A 17,893-nucleotide genomic window follows, 5' to 3' on the forward strand; every position below is an offset into this window, starting at 1 on the left:
AGATTTTCTCCATCTGGTCACATCCATGCATCCTAAAAAAAGGAAGCCCTTTATGAATAATAGTAAAAATCTCTGTTTCTTTTTCTCTCTGGATAGCAATTTCTTTAAAAATGTCAGATGAGCAGCTGCTTTATTTTCACAGAAAGTACATGTTTGGGAGTACAAAAATAATTTATGGTGTGTTAATTCTTATATAATAGAATGGAAAAATACTAAAATATCTTTGCTTGAGATCCTGCAGCAATACTAATGAGTGGACTGTGGGTAGAACAGCTACATATAAGGACCAAAGCAATAAACATTGCAGGCCAGGTGTAGTGGCTCACGCCTATAATCCCAGCACTTTCGGAGGCCGAGGCGGGTGGATCACCTGAGGTCAGGAGTTTGAGACCAGCCTGCCTAACATGGCGAAACCCCACCTCTACTAAAAATATAAAAAATTAGCCAGACATGGTGGCGGGGACCTGTAATCGCTGCTACTCGGGAGGCTGAGGCAGAAGAATCACTTGAACCTGGCAGCTGGAGGTTGCAGTGAGCCGAGATTGTGCCACTGCACTCCAGCCTGGGTGACTAGAGTAAAACTCTGTCTCAGAAAAAAAAAAAAAAAAGAAAGAAAAAGAAAAAAAAGAAAACCACATAAACATTTTGAAAAAAATTCCCTTTGATGCTAACATGTGATATTTGGGAGTATGTGGTAGAAGGAATGGTGAAGTATGTGGATAATGTTTCTGTTACTTATGAATGAGTTGCCAGAAATGATGGATACTGAAAGAAAAAGATCTCATAAGCTAAAACTACTAGAATTTCCTTAATGATTCCATAAGTTTCTATTAGCCTAAAAGCAAAAATAAATATTATACTTATCCCCACCCACTTTATCATAATGTCTTTCTTTATCAGATTACCTCTTAGTATTCAGCAAGTGGTTAAAATCAAGGGCTTGAGAATCAGAAAGATGGCCTGGCTACCAATCCTGGATCCCTCACTTATCATTTGCAGCATCTTGCCTGAGTAGCTTACACACAATTTATTCATCTGTGAATTAAGAACACTAACCCTCACTTCATTGTTAAATGAGATACTATATAGAAGAGATTAGTGTCTGGAACAATTTAAATATTCAATATATGGTAGCTTATAATTACTTAGCCTGCTCTCAAACTGCTGGGCTCAAGCAATCTGCCTGCCTCAGCCTTTTAAAGTGCTGGGATTACAGGTGTGAGCCATTATGCCCAGCTTTTTTTTATTTTATTTTTTTTCTGTAGAGCCTGATATTTTGGCAAGGCAGAAACGGAAAGTAAAATATTGGGAAGAGATAAAAACAAAAAGAAGTAAAATCTTCTTGATGATAGAAATGAAGAAAGCTAGAAGACAAGAAAAGATCTAGAGTCAAAGAGCTTTCCTCTATCACCTCGGGTATAAGATTAGCCATTCTTCTAAGCAGTCATCAAAAGATCTGATTTGAAATAAAAAGGTGATATTCTAAAAAAGTTTGCAGATTTTTTTTGGTATGGTTAAAAAAAAGGTAATATGATTAAGAAAAAAGTAAATATTTATAGCTTTCCTCCTTTATAGGCTTTCTAAGTATGTAGTAATTTAAATGGGGGAAATATATACATCTAAATGATCTCAATCCCACTTTTTTTTTTTTTTAGTTTTTATGGCATATAATATTAAAAAATTGTTTAATCAAGGGCAAAAAAAACAATAACAACAATAAAACTGACAAAAACAAAAATTAGCAAAATGCATATTTAACAATTTTGTGTATATTTAAATTTTTTTGGCTGAATATTTGTTTTCCCATATTTTAAAAATCTTTATTGATGTATGAGAAAAAATAAAGATTTTAGTTTAAACATTTATATACATGTTAACGTAAGGAGAAAGACCACTCATTTCCTGTTTGTTTTGGTTTAATACTACATTTGATTACACATGAAAGGGGGCCAGGCACCGTGGCTCATGCCTGTAATCCCGGCATTTTGGGAGGCCGAGGCAGGTGGATCATTTGAGGTCAGGAGTTCTAGATGAGCCTGGTCAGCATGGTGAAACCCCATCTTTACTGAAAATACAAAATTAGCCAGGCGTGGTGGCAGGCGCCTGCAATCCCAGTTACTCGGGAGGCTGAGGCAGTAGAATTGTCAAACCCACTTTCTATAAGAGACAACAGGGTATGAGCTTGATTAAGAGCTTGATGACTCCTAACGCTTTAAAATAATCTAACTGTTTTCATATAAGTGGTGTCTTACATGAGTGGAAGCAGAAGAAAAGAATAGATGATCTCTGACAGAGACAAGAAGGAAAAATGGAGGCTGGGAAGTCCTTTGCCCTGACAGAGAGAAGTTTGAGGTGCTGGGCAAATAAATATGGTATGAAATACTTAGAAACTATGATTCTCCTCTCCATCCCTTACTTTCTACATTGCTCAAACGTCTGTCTCGCTTCCACCCAATGGTAGGTTGCTATTAATTATTCTTTTTAATTTTCCTAAATTAGGAAATATTAGAATTAATTAGTATTCAATTGACTAGAATCTGAAAAACTTGGTTACAAACTTACTTATGTAATTAATTATTTGGAGAACAGAAATACTGTTGAAGGTGTTACCTAATTACCTATGAAAATATTTTAAGTTAAAATATATTAATCTACCCCTTCATTCCTTTTTATGAAAAATTATAAACACAGAAGAAACATGGACAAAGGAGTCACTGAGTTAAGTAGATTTAAAGCCACTATTCTATCAATATTTCCTAAATGAACTGCCATCACAGCCATATCCACTCTCAGTGGATCCCACTTTGCAAAGGGAGAAACTTACCTGCGTAGAGTTGAAGACTGGTCTAGTATGTGATTGAGCTGGTTTTATCAACTTGTTTCTACCAAAATTTTCAGCACATATAGATATTAATGGAAGAGTCACTGGGTTTTCCTGAAGGCCTGGACTTATCATAGAGCATCGTCTTTCTGGTGTCCCTAGAGTATCATTATCCTTCTGAGTCCCAGGCTTCCTAACCAGGTGCAAGTTGGTCTCAGACCTGGAATGCAAGGTCATAAAGTTTTCTGATTTTTAGAAGAAAAGAGTTTCTCAGGAAACAGAACCAGGAAAGATCTGGTTTTGCTCACATTCAGAGTAAGTGGATTATGAGCTCATTAGGAATGCGATCAAGTGAATGTGAGAGATGGAGATTTCCTAAGTAGAAATGAAGAATAATTATCTTTTCCGTTCTATCATCTGGCAAGTCCTTTAACTGCGGTGGAAGAGTAGGAGCTATTCTGCTTATAAATAGAATAGTAATACTATTATTATTACAATCACTTGATAAACCTTACTCCATTGCCTTGCCCAACATTTAGTAGTAAATTTAAATACTTTTTTTCAGGGACAAGATTTCCAAGTTTTCTCTGTTGATTGAGACATCAGATAATTCATTGTTTTCTCCTTTCTTGATAGAAATTGAGACTAACTTCAGTGACAATGTGTATCCAGTTTCACTGATCTGCTCAAAATCCCCAGATAACAAGTTTTATAGAATATATCCATAATGTGTTTTCCCTCCCAAATATCTGGGGATATTGTAGGGAAAAACAACTATAGGTTGTTTTTCCAACTTCAGAGTTTTAGCAGTTCACCTATTTGGCATATAAGGCCAATAATCCACTGATTGTAATTATGAAGCTGACAAACTGCCTTCCTATAGAAGACTCCTAGGTAACAGTATTTTAGATTATAATGAACAAAATTTAGATTTTTTTGGTCTCTTAGAATGTGGCTTAACTGCCTGGTGCTCACTTTCCAGTCTCATGTGAGAACATTGCTGATTGGTTTATGTTCAGTGTTCCAGCATTCTTACATGGTCAGTAGCTATCCAGCTTCAAAATCACTTGTTCAACCTCATTATGCATACAAAATTCATTGAGTTGTAGAGGAAAAAATAAAATAGTTTTTGGACTATGAGTTGTCATTTTTTTCTTACTCTCCTTTCAGTTTCCTTAGAAGTTTTTCTTCTCCTTCCTCTTCTACCTCTTTTCTTTCCTGTTGACCTGCTTGTTTGCTTGTTTATAATTTCAATTTTTATTTTAGATTCATGGGGTACATTTGCAGTTTTGTATAATACATGATGCTGTGGTTTCGAAAACAAATGCTTTCGCCTCACATATAGTGAGCATACTACCCAAAACTTAGTTTTTCATCCCTTGCCTCCCTCTCTCCCTCCCCCTTCTATTTATCCCCAGTATCTATTGTTCCCATCTTTATGTCCATGAGTACTCAATGTTTAGCTCCCACTTATATGTGAGAACATGTCATATTTGGTTTTCTGTTTCTGCGCTAATGACCTTGGAATAATGACTTCCAGCTTTTCTTCCTCTTTTTTTTCCTTTCCTTTTCTACCCTATCTTTTTCCCTTTCTCCTTCTCTCTCTTATCTTTTTATTTTTTGTCAATTTCACTGAGTTCCAAAGGGTCAAGTCTCATTAATCTTCTACACTTAAATGAACACTGTTATATATCACTAACTCCCCCACATTTTTCCTATATGCATATATAAATGTTAAATTATCATTAAAATAATATAATCTCTCTTTTGCACAAAAATATTCCTGAGACTTTCCCACTGTATATAATAGCTATGTTTTTTCTATAATAGGTAATATTTATGTTTTTGCTCACATACCATATTAATATGGTTTTATGGTTTTTGCTCTCTACTAAAAGTTTCCATATAAGGAAACACATACCCATTTTATGGCTCAGCAATTGTACTGTTTGGTGTTTACTCAAGAGAAACAAACATGCAAGTTCACAATAAGATTTGTATAGTATTTTTACACCAGCTTCTGCACAATAGCACTACAATGAAAACAATCCAAATGTCCATCAAAAGAATAATGGGTCATAGGCATTCAGTTTGATGAAATTTGACATGTGTATACTATTGCATAACCATCATACAAATTAAGTTATTGAAAACTTCCAATACCCAGAAAGATCCCTCATGCCCCATTCTAGCCATTCTGCAACTAACTTCCTCACTCTAGGTATCTTGATACTTTCTTGATTTTTATCAAAGATTAATTTGTCTTTTCTTAATTTTATTTAATTTCAGTTTTAAAACAGAAGTTGGAGTGGATTAGGCAAAAACTGTAATAATGTATTTCAAACAGAGGGATTGCATTAACAAAGGAAGGAGTCCTGAACTGTAGAGTACAGATCTATCTATACCCATTTAAGTAAAATTATGTATAAGGATCTGTGTGTGTGTGTGTGTGTGTGTTAAACATTATTTATTATACAAGAGACACCTTTGACAGATTGTTGACCATTAACAGAGGGTCAATGAAGACATATTTGCAATTGTACATTAGAAAAGTCAATCTGAAAACTGATGTAAGAATTTGAAGATGAAAACGTTGTAGTGAGGAAATAGATTTAAAAGTGATTGAAATAATTTAAGCAAGAGATGAGACACATATTTACTTGGATCAAAGGATGCATCAGAACTACCCTCTTATCTCTAGGGAATTTTGTCTTCTATTTATATGCTTCACATATAGTTCACTTAGAGATCTTAAAAATTCTGTCTACAGGTGAAGCTATGCATTGCTTTGACCACAGCCATTATCTGCATCTGAGGTGATGTTATTTTAAATAGAAACCTCGTCTACATGGTTCTGGGAGCTATAAACCAGGATGAAGCCACCATACACAACAGTGCATTTCAGGTGCAAACAGGTGCTTTATAATGTCACATTTGTTCTCTGTTGTCAGACCTGCATTCAGAAAATATCTTTCATTTAAGAGTCCTTTCTAACATCCTCTCTAACATAGGGGCCCTCTGAAATGGGTCAAGCATGTAAGTAGAATCATATAATATTTGTACATTTTATGACTGGCTTATTTCACTTAGCATTATGTTCAACTTTCATCCAGGTTGTAGCATGTGTAAGAATGTCCTTATTTTTAAGGTTGAATAAATATTCCATTGTGTGTATATACCACATTTTATTTATCCATGCATTTGTTTATGGGTATTGTGTTGTTTCCACCTTCTGGAGATTATGAATAATGCTGCTATGAACATGGGTGAACAAAACAATATTTTGGCTATTGGGAGTCCCTTTAGTATCCATGTGAATTTTAGAGTAGATTTTTCTGTTTCTGAAAAAATTTCGTTGAAAACTTAACAAAGATTGAATTAGGTCTGTAGATTGCTTTGGATAGTATCAACATCTTGACAATATTAAGTCTTTCAATCCTTCAACATGGGATGTCTTTCTATTTTTGGTGTTTAATTTCTTGTTAATGTTTGCTTTGTGTGTTTAGGAGCTCCGAGTTCTGGTACATATGTTTCTAATTTTTATATCTTCTTGATTAATTGGACTTTTAGTATTACACAATGTCTTTGTCTCTTGTAACAGTTTTTGCCTTTAACTCTATTTTGTCTAATATTGGTATAACAGTACTGCTCTCTTTTGGTGATTCACCTGCCTCAGTCTCCCAAGTAGCTTGGACTATAGGTGTGCACCACCATGCCTGGCTAATTTTTGTATTTTTAGTAGAGACAGGGTTTCACCATGTTGGCCGGGCTGGTCAAGAACTTCTGCCCTAAGGTGATCCGCCCCCATCAGCCTTCCAAAGTGCTGGGATTACAGGAGTGAGCCACTGTGCCCAGCCGTTTCTTGACTTTTTAATAATTGCCATCTGACTGGCATGAGATGGTATCTCATTGTGGTTTTGATTTGCATTTATCTAATAATCAGTGGTGTTGAGCTTTTATTCATGTTTCTTGGCCACATGAATGTCTTCTTTTGAGAAGTGTCTGTTCATCTCTTTTGCCCACTTCATAATTTTGTTGTTGTTGGAAATTTAAGTTCCTTGTAGACTCTGGATATTAGATATTTGTCAGATGGATAGATTGCAAAAATTTTCTCCCATTCTGTAGGTTGTCTGTTCACTCTGGTGATATCTTCTTTTGCTGTGCAGAAGCTCTTTAGTTTAATTAGAACTAATTAAATTGAATTTAACTAAACTAATTTAAGTTGTGCTTTTGTTGCAATTGCTTTTGGTGTTTTCATCATGAATTCTTTGCCTGTGCCTATGTTCTGAATGGACAGCCTAGATTTTCTTTTAAGATTTTTATAGTTTGGGATTTTACATTTAAGTCTTTAATTCATCTTGACTTAATTTTTGTATAAAGTGTAAGGAGAGGGTCCAGTTCCAATTTTCTGTATATGGCTAGCCAGTTTCCCCCGCACCATTTATTAAATAGGCAATCCTTTCCCCATTGCTTGTTTTTGTCAGATTTGTTGAAAATCAGATGGTTTAAGATGTGTGGTCTTATTTCTGTGTTGTCTATTCTGTTCCATTGGTCTATGTGTCTTTTTTTTCAGTACCAGAACCATGCTGTTTTGATTCTTGTAGCCTTGCAGTATAGTTTGAAATTGGTGAGTGTCATACCTTCATCCTTGTTCTTTTTTATTAGGATTGTCTTGCTATATGGGCTCTTTTTTTGTTTCATATGAATTTTAATATAGTTTTTGTTCTAATTATGTGAAGAATGTCAATGGTAGTTTAATGGAAATAGCATTGAATGTATAAATTACTTTGGGCAGTTATGGCCATTTTCACAATATTGATTCTTCCTCTCGATGAACATGGAATGTTTTTGCATTTGTTTTTGTCCTTTCTGATTTCCTTGAGCAGTTGTTTGTAGTTTTCCTTGAAGAGGTCTTTCACCTCCCTTGTTAGCAGTATTCCTAGGTACTTTATTATCTTTGTATCAGTTATAAGTGGGAGTTCATTCATGATTTGGCTCTCTACTTGCCTGTTGTTGGTGTATAGGAATGCTAGCGAGTTTTGCACATTGATTTTGTGTCCTGAGAATTTACTGGAGTTGAATATCAGCTTAAGAAGCTTTTGGGCTGAGATGATGGGGTTGTCTAGAAATAGGATCATGTCATCTGCAAAGAAAGATAATTTGACTTCCCATCTTCCTATTTGAATACACTTCATTTCTTTCTCTTACCTGATTGCCCTGGCCGGAACTTCCAATACTATGTTGAATAGGAGTGGTAAGTGAGAGCATCCTTGTCTTGTGGTGGTTTTCAAGGGGAATGCTTCCAGCTTTTGCCCATTCAGTAGGATATTGGCTGTGGGTTTGCCAGCATATAACATCTTAACCAATTTCCAATGTTTCCTGAGAATACTGTGCTGGCAGCAAGCTGCATTTTTTTTTTTCCTAAATGGGAAATGCAATTATAAGAATATATTTTAAACAGATACCTACCTAACTTCAACTCACTTACTAAAGCTCTACTCCTTTAGTGCTTCACCTCCTATACAAACATACCATGTTTTTTTCTATTATGTTTTTGTTATCACATTTTATATACTGTGTATCCATTAATATGGATTCATAATTATTTTTATGCTTTTTTAAATTTCTGTAAAAGAATACAAAGTAAATTTATGGACAAAAATAATGATACTAATTTTTTATTTGTCCATGTGTTTTATCCTTATGGAAAAACTTTATACTTTTATATGGGTTTCTGCCAGTCTCTAACCTCTTTCATTTCTACATAAAAGACTCACTTTTATATTTCCCATAGGCCAGGTATAGTGATAATAAATTGCCTCAGCTTTTGTTTATCTGGGGATGTCTTAACTTCTCTTTTATTTTTAAAGGAGAGTTTCTCCTGTGTATAGTTTCTGGCTTAAATTGGTATTGAAATTAGATTAGTGAATTAAAGGAAAAAAATGTGTTCTGAGTCATTTTACTTTCATTCAGGACAGGTTCTGGTGAGTGGTTGACATAATATTTCAAACTACTGAGGGATGGCTACATCTGCAGGCATAAACCTGCGAGACTGCAAAGGTAATTTATTGCTGAAATTATGTCTATTTTCAATCATTACCACCAAAAAAAAATTCCCTCCTCTGCCAGTGATTCCATAGGGACCTGTTGTGTCAAATGTTATTCTCACTTATCCCTTGAGATGACCGTGCCGAAGCTGCTACATATGGAGACTACATGTTTAGGTTGCTTCTTGACTTTGAATAAGTTTCTTTATGAGCTAGTTAAGGTTTTTTTGAAATGAGAGAGGGATGGAAAGGAAGAGAATATCTTGAATATCAATGGAAAAATTTAAAAGACATGAGACTCCCTCAAAAAATACCTTCTATATTAATTTTTGGACTGAGGGAATGCACATTTCTTTATTCTCCATGGATAAAATGAAGAAACAGCTAGATTCTAGGAAATATATATCTTTTTAAAGGATTTAATAGACATGAGGGTTCTTTCTCAATTTGAGCATATTTCATATTTTGTGGATCCATTGAAAGAACAAAAATGTGGTTATCTGTGACTACCAGACTCAAATACAGGTTGGCATTCTTAGGGAGACAATATCAGAGGGATTATATCATGAGTACTTGGGCTAAAAATTGTTTTGTAAACAAGTGTGTATATCTGTGAGTGTGTGTGCTTTCCAACTCTACTCTTGCAATGTCTGTATTGCATTTATATATCCAGCGTATACTTAGTGAACACTTAATAAGTGACAGTCTCTGCTCTAGAAACTACATTATAAAATTTAGTATCAGTTAAGAGTTTACTCATTGATGTGTGGGGACTCTTGTTTGCCCATATAATCTTACCCATGTAAATATCTTTGTATGCTTTTAATCTCAACTATATTAGATTTTAATTCATTATTTCATAATTGCTTTATAATGAAACTTTGTTTATGCTTTTGTTCTTATTAATTATGTGTGTTTGTATAGATATATAGATAGATAGATCTCTATTATATCTATATAATTGCATTTAATTATACATCTATCCTTGTTTTTATCTCTGTTTAAATCCAATAGGCCATTTTTTTAATATTCTTCTCATCCCAGCCTGCGTACCATTTATTCAAGAAGGCTTTATGTGACTCACTAAAATTAATTTGGTCTCTTGCAAGTATTTCCACATAACTCATTTTTTTCTCCTACTTGGGATAATTTAGTGATTCTGGAAAGTATATTTTGAGGTAATGCTGTTGAAATTCTTATGAGTGCATGTTATACTTGTAAGAATTTGTTTGCTGCATAGTGAAATCAGGTTCTCCTTGAGGCTAATGGCAATACTACCCAAGGTCACTGCCTTGAAGGGTGATGGGAAACACAGAAAATTATAATAGAGTTTGTCTACAACTGAAGTATTTGTGGTGAGTAACAGTCTTTCTCTACTATAACCCTCGTACTCCCTGCCTTGTGCTTAACCATTTTATCCCAGGGCTTCTCTGTCATGGAGACTGGACTATCTACTGGAACTATGAGAAGATGTATAAGAAAGCTGCTTTAGTAAGTAACTGATAACTGATAGTATTAGGTCAATTTACCAATCCAGTAAATGAATTACTTTGCATGTGTTATAATTTGAGCTTCTAAATCAACACATTAAAGTACACAACAGCGTGGCGGCGGGCACCTGTAGTCCCAGCTACTGGGGAGGCTGAGGCAGGAGAATGGCATGAACCCGGGAGGCGGAGCTTGCAGTGAGCCGAGATCGCGCCACCGCCCTCCAGCCTGGGCGACAGAGCGAGACTCCGTCTCAAAAAAAAATGTACACAAGAAGGATTCACTTCCATAGTGAAATGTTCTAAGTCAGAATAAAGGAGGATGGGAAGTTGGGAAGGTAGTGAGTGTGGTTAACGTTAACAAATACCTTTTCTTGAAATCTATCTATCTATCTATCTATCTATCTATCTATCTATCTATTTCAAACTGATATATTCTATGCACTACTTAAAGGGTACATGAGAGAAATGAATAAGTGATCAGAAATTTTTTTAAAAACCATGATATTTTATTTGTCAGATTAACTACTTAGGGTGGCAAATTAAAGAACAAATATGTAGATTATATTAATCCTATTTTAGAAAGTACACCAAGAACTGCAATATCATATTCATACAGAGAAGGACAGAGACAATTTATCTCAATTCTCTAAGTCAATTAAATTATGGATTATGAAATCTTCTACCTTCTAAAAGGTACTTTTATAACTCACTAACATTTTACAATGCTTCTGCTTGATCTCTTGTGTTTATGGAAAACTCACTCACATGAGAGAAATACAGAAGGAGAGCTCAAAGAAGAAGCATTTCAAAGACCCTATTTCATTTAAAATAATGTCTGGTTATAACGGATATGAAAGCATCCCATAGAGATTGACTTATAAATTCAAACCCATGTACCATTGAAGGGCACCTCTTATGCCTTCGGAGTAACAGTTTGCATCTTTCACATTTGGATATCTGAATTATACTCTCTCTGAGCTCCAATTTATGGGTAGTACTAAATACAGGTCTTCGATATTTACTAAGCATGTATCATATTTGACACTGGATTCAACATTTTTGGTAAAACAGTAAATATGTTAGAGCTTTCTGGTAACTAAGATTAGGGGAACATAGAGGAAAAACTAAGAAAATGTTATAAAATAAATGCTATGGAGAGCTTACAATGAAATATAGATGGAAAACATGACAAGTTATGGGATTGTTACCTATAACATCCATAACTTGATGACCAGTTAATTGATACAAAAATAGGTATTTTTCAGAAAGGCCTAGTAAACGGAAAAGAAGCAGAGAATTTTTTATATTCTCCACATAACTGTTAATATAACTGACATTTTTCTACAATGGGCAGAGGAAACAGTGAAGACATGAAGAAGCTGATAAAAGGGATAAATAATCCTTTTCTCCCATGATTTTCTTTCTTGCTTCCTAACTTTTAGAAGCCTTGGCCTCCTTGTCATTCCTGTTTGTTCCTTCTTCATAGCATTTTTTCTTAATATTTTTATTACCAGAATACATAATATCCCAGACTCTGAATAGTTAAAGCTCCATCATACAAGTTCCAACTTCAATGTGACAACTCACGCCACCCAGTCTAATAACCATACACACTAGTCACTATGTATCATCTTATGGTGTCTTCCTTTTCCTTGTACGGTGTTACCTCCTTGATATATCAATGTATTTATCTCCAGTTTCTAGAACACTGTTTCTTATGGAAAAACTGCTCAGGAAATATTCGTTGGATGAAGTACAAGTATGACTCTACAGATGAAATATTTTAGTGTAAATGAATAGACAACGTGACTTATAGGTCCCTATGATAATATGACATTTTATAAGAGTTATCTTTCAGGGCTGGGAACCATGGCTCAAACCTGTAATCCCAGCACTTTGAGAGGCTGAGGCGGGCGGATCACGAGGTCAGGAGTTCGAGACCAGCCTGACCAACATGGTGAAACCCCGTCTCTACTAAAAATACAAAAATTAGCCGGGCATGGTGGCACATGCCTGTAATCTCAGCTACTCAGGAGACTGAGGCAAGATAATTGCCTGAACCCAGGAGGTGGAAGTTGTAGTGAGCCGAAATCATGCCACTGCACTCCAGCCTGGGCAACAGAGTGAGACTCCATCTCAAAAAAAAAAAAAAAAAAAAAAAAGAGAGTTATCTTTCAGTATTACAACAATTTGTACAACAATTTGTACAATAATAAAATGTATAACAATTTGGTGCATTGTAAGTAATCATTTTATTATTCTGGTCCTAGTGAATTTAAACATTCCAGATTATGAATTTGGATTGCTTACAACAACAGATAATTAAAGATTCTTCTGAACAAAACCATCCCATTTTTCAGCATCTGATTGTGATCATATTATCATAGCAACTTTATTTTCAGAAGAACTCATAAAGAAAGCAAAGGAAAACAAAAATATGCCTCTTCTCAACACCTCATCCCTCTCCTGTCACCTTCTTGCTGATGGGCATCCCAGGACTAGAGCACCTGCATGCCTGGATTGGGATTCCTTTCTGCTCCATGTACATGGTGGCCTTGGTGGGGAATGTGACCATCCTGGCCGTGGTGAAGGCAGAGAGAAGCCTCCATCAGCCTATGTTCCTGTTTCTGTGCATGCTGTCAGTCACTGACCTGGTCCTCTCCACATCCACACTGCCCCGCATGCTCTGTCTGTTCTGGCTCGGAGTTCATGACATTGCCTTTGATGCTTGCCTGGCCCAAATGTTCTTCATCCACAGCTTTACTGCCATGGAATCGGGCTTCTTCCTGGCCATGGCCATTGACCGCTATGTGGCCATCTGTGACCCACTGTGCCACGCCACCATTCTCACACACAGTTGTATAACTATAATGGGTATCATTGTTGTGTGTTGCGGGGTAGCTTTCTTTTCTCCACATCCCATCCTGCTTAAACAGCTGCCCTACTGCAGAACACGAATCATTGCCCACACCTACTGTGAGTTCATGGCTGTGGTGAAGTTGGTGTGTATGGACATAGCTGCTACCAAAAGCTATAGCCTCAGTATGGCTTCTATCATTGGCTCATGTGATGTCATTCTCATTGCTGTATCCTATGCTTTCATCCTGAGCTCTGTATTCCACCTGCCATCTCGAGAAGCTAGCTTCAAGGCTTTGGGCACGTGTGGCTCCCACGTCTGTGTCATCCTTGTTTTCTATTCCACAGCTGGGTTTTCAATTTTCATTCATCGTTTTGGGAAAAACGTGCCAGCACATGTTCATATATTCGTTGCAAATATGTACCTTTTGATTCCCCCTTTTCTCAACCCCATTGTGTATGGAGTAAGGACCAAGAAAATACAGGAACATGTTCTTAAGGTGCTAAGGGTCAAAGCTGCTTGATTTTATTTGGATCACCAAGAGAGATGGTTGAAGAATAAATCTAAATGCAAGATATGATGTAGGGAAAATAGCTAACTGTTGTTACTCTCATAAACTGAATAGTATTCATTAGCTGAAAGTTCTGTTATTTACCAGATTACTGTAAGTTCCAAAAATTATAATTCAACAAGTTGTTTCAGATTTTTTATTTAGTAAATACTGAAGAGATTGCTGAGTTTCCCCTGTGTATCTGTTGGATCCTTTTTTTTTTTAAATATTCTCATTCCCACCCTCACCTCCCCAGTCTTCAGTCTCATAGTTTTACTGATGTACAAAATTCCTTAATTAGAAGGCTTAGGTTTTGTTTCCTTTAATCAAACATATATCTTCCTGATAGATGCCTAAACTAAACACATATTATATTTTGTAGAATTTAGATTCCATATTTTTTCTGGGTAGTTTAATAGTTTATTAGTTAATGGTCCAGGCTTTGGAGTTAGACTGCCTTGGTCTTAGTCCAGTATTCTTCCCTGGTTAGCTTTATTTCCATTTATTTAATTTTTGCCTTAGTTTCCTAATATATCAAAATAAGTGATAATAGAACCTGCTTTATATGGTTGTGTGAGAATACATGAGATGTGTAACTTGAAATGGCACAGAGAAAACACTCAATAAAAAATAAAGGTTATTTTATTCTTCCTTCAGTGATTATGATTTCCTAAGTTCACCACTCTTGGCTTGCTTAAGGAACTTTAGGAAATGCCCATTATATCTTATTTAATATATTTGCAACTGTGTAAAATTTGTATCTTTTGATGTTTATATAACCAATATGTTTGATTCCACTTTGTTTTAGCAAATATGGCAACACTTCAATATTATTTTTTCTTTTTCTATGGAATATTTTGCTTAATTTCATGCCATAAATTGTTTACATTATTAAACCCTTGGAAAGAATAAGATAATGATATGGAAATGCAATAGAAGAGTGCTAAGAATGCAGTGACCACTTTCATTTCTTTCATTGACACAATTATTCATACATTTATAATGTGTGTTCAATAAATTTAAATTGGATTATATGGATTTAGACTAATTTTCATAACACTTCATTTATTCTTTCATCATTATTGAGTATTTTTCTCTTACCTTTTCCTTAGAAAACATTTGCATAAAGATGTCATAATTAAGTTATTTAGAATCCTTTGATGCCTGGGAAACACTGAAACAAAATCATTTTGTTTGCACAGCCATTTCAGATTTCTCTGATCATTTAGGGTCTCCAGCTTTCTTGTTTCATCATGTGAACTAAAAAGATGGGGTCAAATTAGAATTCTAGGACTAAGCTGTAAATAAAACAGGCTATATTATGTTTGGTATATACTTACATACAGTTGCATATGCATTCCTTTCTTCCTCAAATACCTTTTACTGCCATACATCATTGTCATACACTTCCCACCATTATTTATATTTTATGATGCAGCTCAGTGTCAACTGAAGGAAGCCTTCCCTGCTGTTTCTCTTTTTAAATATATATTTATATGTTAATAATAAAGAAAAAATCTACATAATCTCACTCATATTTATACAATTAAGATGAAAGGTACCTAATGGACATTTCACTGTTAAGTTTTTTAAGTTTTTTAAATTGTAGTAAAATATGTATAACAGTTATCTTTATAACCATTTGAAGTATACAGTTCAGTGACATTAAGTACGTTCACATTGTTGTGCCACCATCACCACCATAACCACCATACATCTCCTGAACATTTTTGTATCTTTCCCAACTGAAACTCTATATTCATTAAACACTAAGTCCTCATTCTCCCCTCCTGTCATCCCCTGGCATCTACCATTCCACATACTGTCTTTAAATTTGACCATTCTAGGTACTTTATGTAAGTGGAACCATACAACGTGTGTCCTTTTGTGACTGGCTTATTTCACTTAGCAAGTCTTCAAGGTTCATCCACATTGTAGCATGTGTTAGAATTTCCTTCAAGTTTCAATCATATTAAAATGCATGCATATATATATATGTATATATAGTCTCACACACATATGCATGTATATACATATGCATATATACACATATACATATACATATATACATGTATATATATACATATATACATGTATATATATACATATATACACACACATACATACATATATATACATGTATATATATCCATGTGTATATATATACACACACACACATTTTGTTTATCCATTCCTCTGATGGACATTTGGATTGTTTCTACCTTTTGGCTGTTGTGAATAATGGTGCTATAGACATGAGTATAGAAATATCTGTTCAGGTCTCTGCTTTCATTTTATTTGGATATATACCCAGAGTTATAATTGCTGGGTAACATGGTAATTTTGTGTTTAACTTTTTGAGGAACATAACTTTTTGAGGAACCATTGTTTCTGTTTGTTTGTTTATTTTGTTTTTTTTCATAACAGTTGCATCACATTACATTGTCAGGAGCAATATATAAGAATTCCAGTTTCTTCAAATCTGCACTAACACTTGTTATTTTCTTTTTTATTTATATTTTAATAATAATCATCCTAATGGATATACAATTCTTTCTTACTGTGGGTTTGCTTTGCAATTCTCTGTCAATTAATAATGTTTAAAATTTTTTCAATTGCTTATTGGTCATCTCTATATATTCTACCAAAATGTGTGTTCAAGTCTTTTTTGTATTTTTAAATCATTTTGTTGTTGTTGTTACTGCTGATTTTTAGCAATTCTTTATATATGCTGGCTATTAAATTCTTATAACATATTTGATTTTCAAATATTTTCTGCTGTTTTAGGGTTGCTTTTTTACTCTGTTGTATACTGTGATGCACAAAAGTTTTTAATTTTGATAAACTCTAATATATCTTTTTTTACTTTTTTGCCTGTGCTTTTGATGTCCTATCCAATAAAGTATTGCCAAATCCAATGCCATGAAACTTTTCCCTTCTGTCTGTTTTTTTTTTCTAAGAATTTCATAGTTTTATCTCTTACATTTAGGTCATTGATTAATTTTGAGTAATTTTAATGTTCTGCAAGATAAGAGTCTGACATCATTGTTTTTTGCACTCTTTTCCCAGTTTGGCAGTATCATTTATTGAAAAGACTGTACTTTTCCATTGAATGGTCTTGGCACTCATACAAATCATTTGGCCATATATGTGAGTGTTTATTTCTGTACTATTTATTGATATATATATCTGTCTTTCTACCAGTATCACACTGGTTTGATCACCATAGTTTTGTATTATGTTCTGAAATCAGAAAATGTGAGATCTCCACGTTTGCTCTTCTTTTTCAAGATTGTTTTGGCTATTTAGATTCCCTTAAAATTTCGTATCAAAATTAAATTGGGTTATGGATACTTCTATTTCAGAAAAAATATATCATTGGAACTTCAATAAAGATTGCACTGAATCTGTAGATCACTTTGGGTATTATTGACCTTCTAAAAATATTAAGTTTTTCAACCCATGAACATAAGATATCTTTTCATTTATTTGTGCTTTCTTTTATTTATTTCAGCAATTTTTTTTTTCGGAGTCTCGCTCTTTGGCCTAGGCTGGAGTGAAGTGGCGTGATCTCTGCTCACTGCAACCTCTGCCCGCTAGGCTCAAGCGATTCTCCTGCCTCAGCCTCCCGAGTAGCTGGGATTACAGGTGCCTGCTAACACACCTGGCTAATTTTTGTATTTTTAGTAGAGATGGGGTTTGGTCATGTTGGCCAGGCTGGTCTCAAAGTCCTGACATCAGTTGATCCACCCACCTTGGCCTCCCAAAATGCTAGGATTACAGGCATGAGCCACCATGCTCAGCCTCAGCAATATTTTATAGTCAGTTTACAAGTATTTCACTTCTTTGCTTCAATTTATTCTTATTTTATCTTTTTGATACATTTGTAAATGACATTATTCTCTGACTTTACTTTTTCAGATTGTTCATGATTAGCACACAGAAATGCAACTGACTTTTGCATGTTGATTTTGTTTTTCTTCTTTCAATGTGTACATAGAATCGTGAATTTCTACTACTATAGTAGGCAATATCATTTGTGAACAGATAGAATTTTAGTCCTTCTTTTCCAATTTGGATGCCTTTTCTTTCTTTTTCTTGTGTAATTGCTCTGGCTAAGACTTCTAG

At 34.7% G+C, this 17,893-nt stretch overlaps 1 protein-coding gene across 1 annotated transcript; it reads left to right on the forward strand.

Annotated features, from left to right (window-relative positions):
* Positions 1-8,841: 8,841 nt before the first annotated feature.
* On the forward strand, positions 8,842-13,738 carry LOC100936532 (olfactory receptor 52D1-like). The gene is made up of 3 exons (XM_009246744.3): positions 8,842-8,881; positions 10,292-10,359; positions 12,779-13,738. The coding sequence occupies exons 1-3, from the start codon at positions 8,842-8,844 to the stop codon at positions 13,736-13,738; spliced, it is 1,068 nt and encodes a 355-aa protein (XP_009245019.3).
* The last annotated feature ends 4,155 nt before the right edge of the window (positions 13,739-17,893 follow it).

The sequence above is a fragment of the Pongo abelii genome, chromosome 9 (genome assembly GCF_028885655.2).
Source record: "Pongo abelii isolate AG06213 chromosome 9, NHGRI_mPonAbe1-v2.0_pri, whole genome shotgun sequence".
Classification (NCBI taxonomy): domain Eukaryota; kingdom Metazoa; phylum Chordata; class Mammalia; order Primates; family Hominidae; genus Pongo; species Pongo abelii.

Excerpts from the sequence above, each read along its gene's own strand:
- LOC100936532 (XM_009246744.3), top strand. The coding sequence starts at position 8,842 with ATGGCTACATCTGCAGGCATAAACCTGCGAGACTGCAAAG. Across the intron at positions 8,882-10,291 it reads AAACCTGCGAGACTGCAAAG|GGCTTCTCTGTCATGGAGAC; the intron begins GTAATTTATTGC and ends ATTTTATCCCAG. Across the intron at positions 10,360-12,778 it reads TGTATAAGAAAGCTGCTTTA|CAAAGGAAAACAAAAATATG; the intron begins GTAAGTAACTGA and ends TCATAAAGAAAG.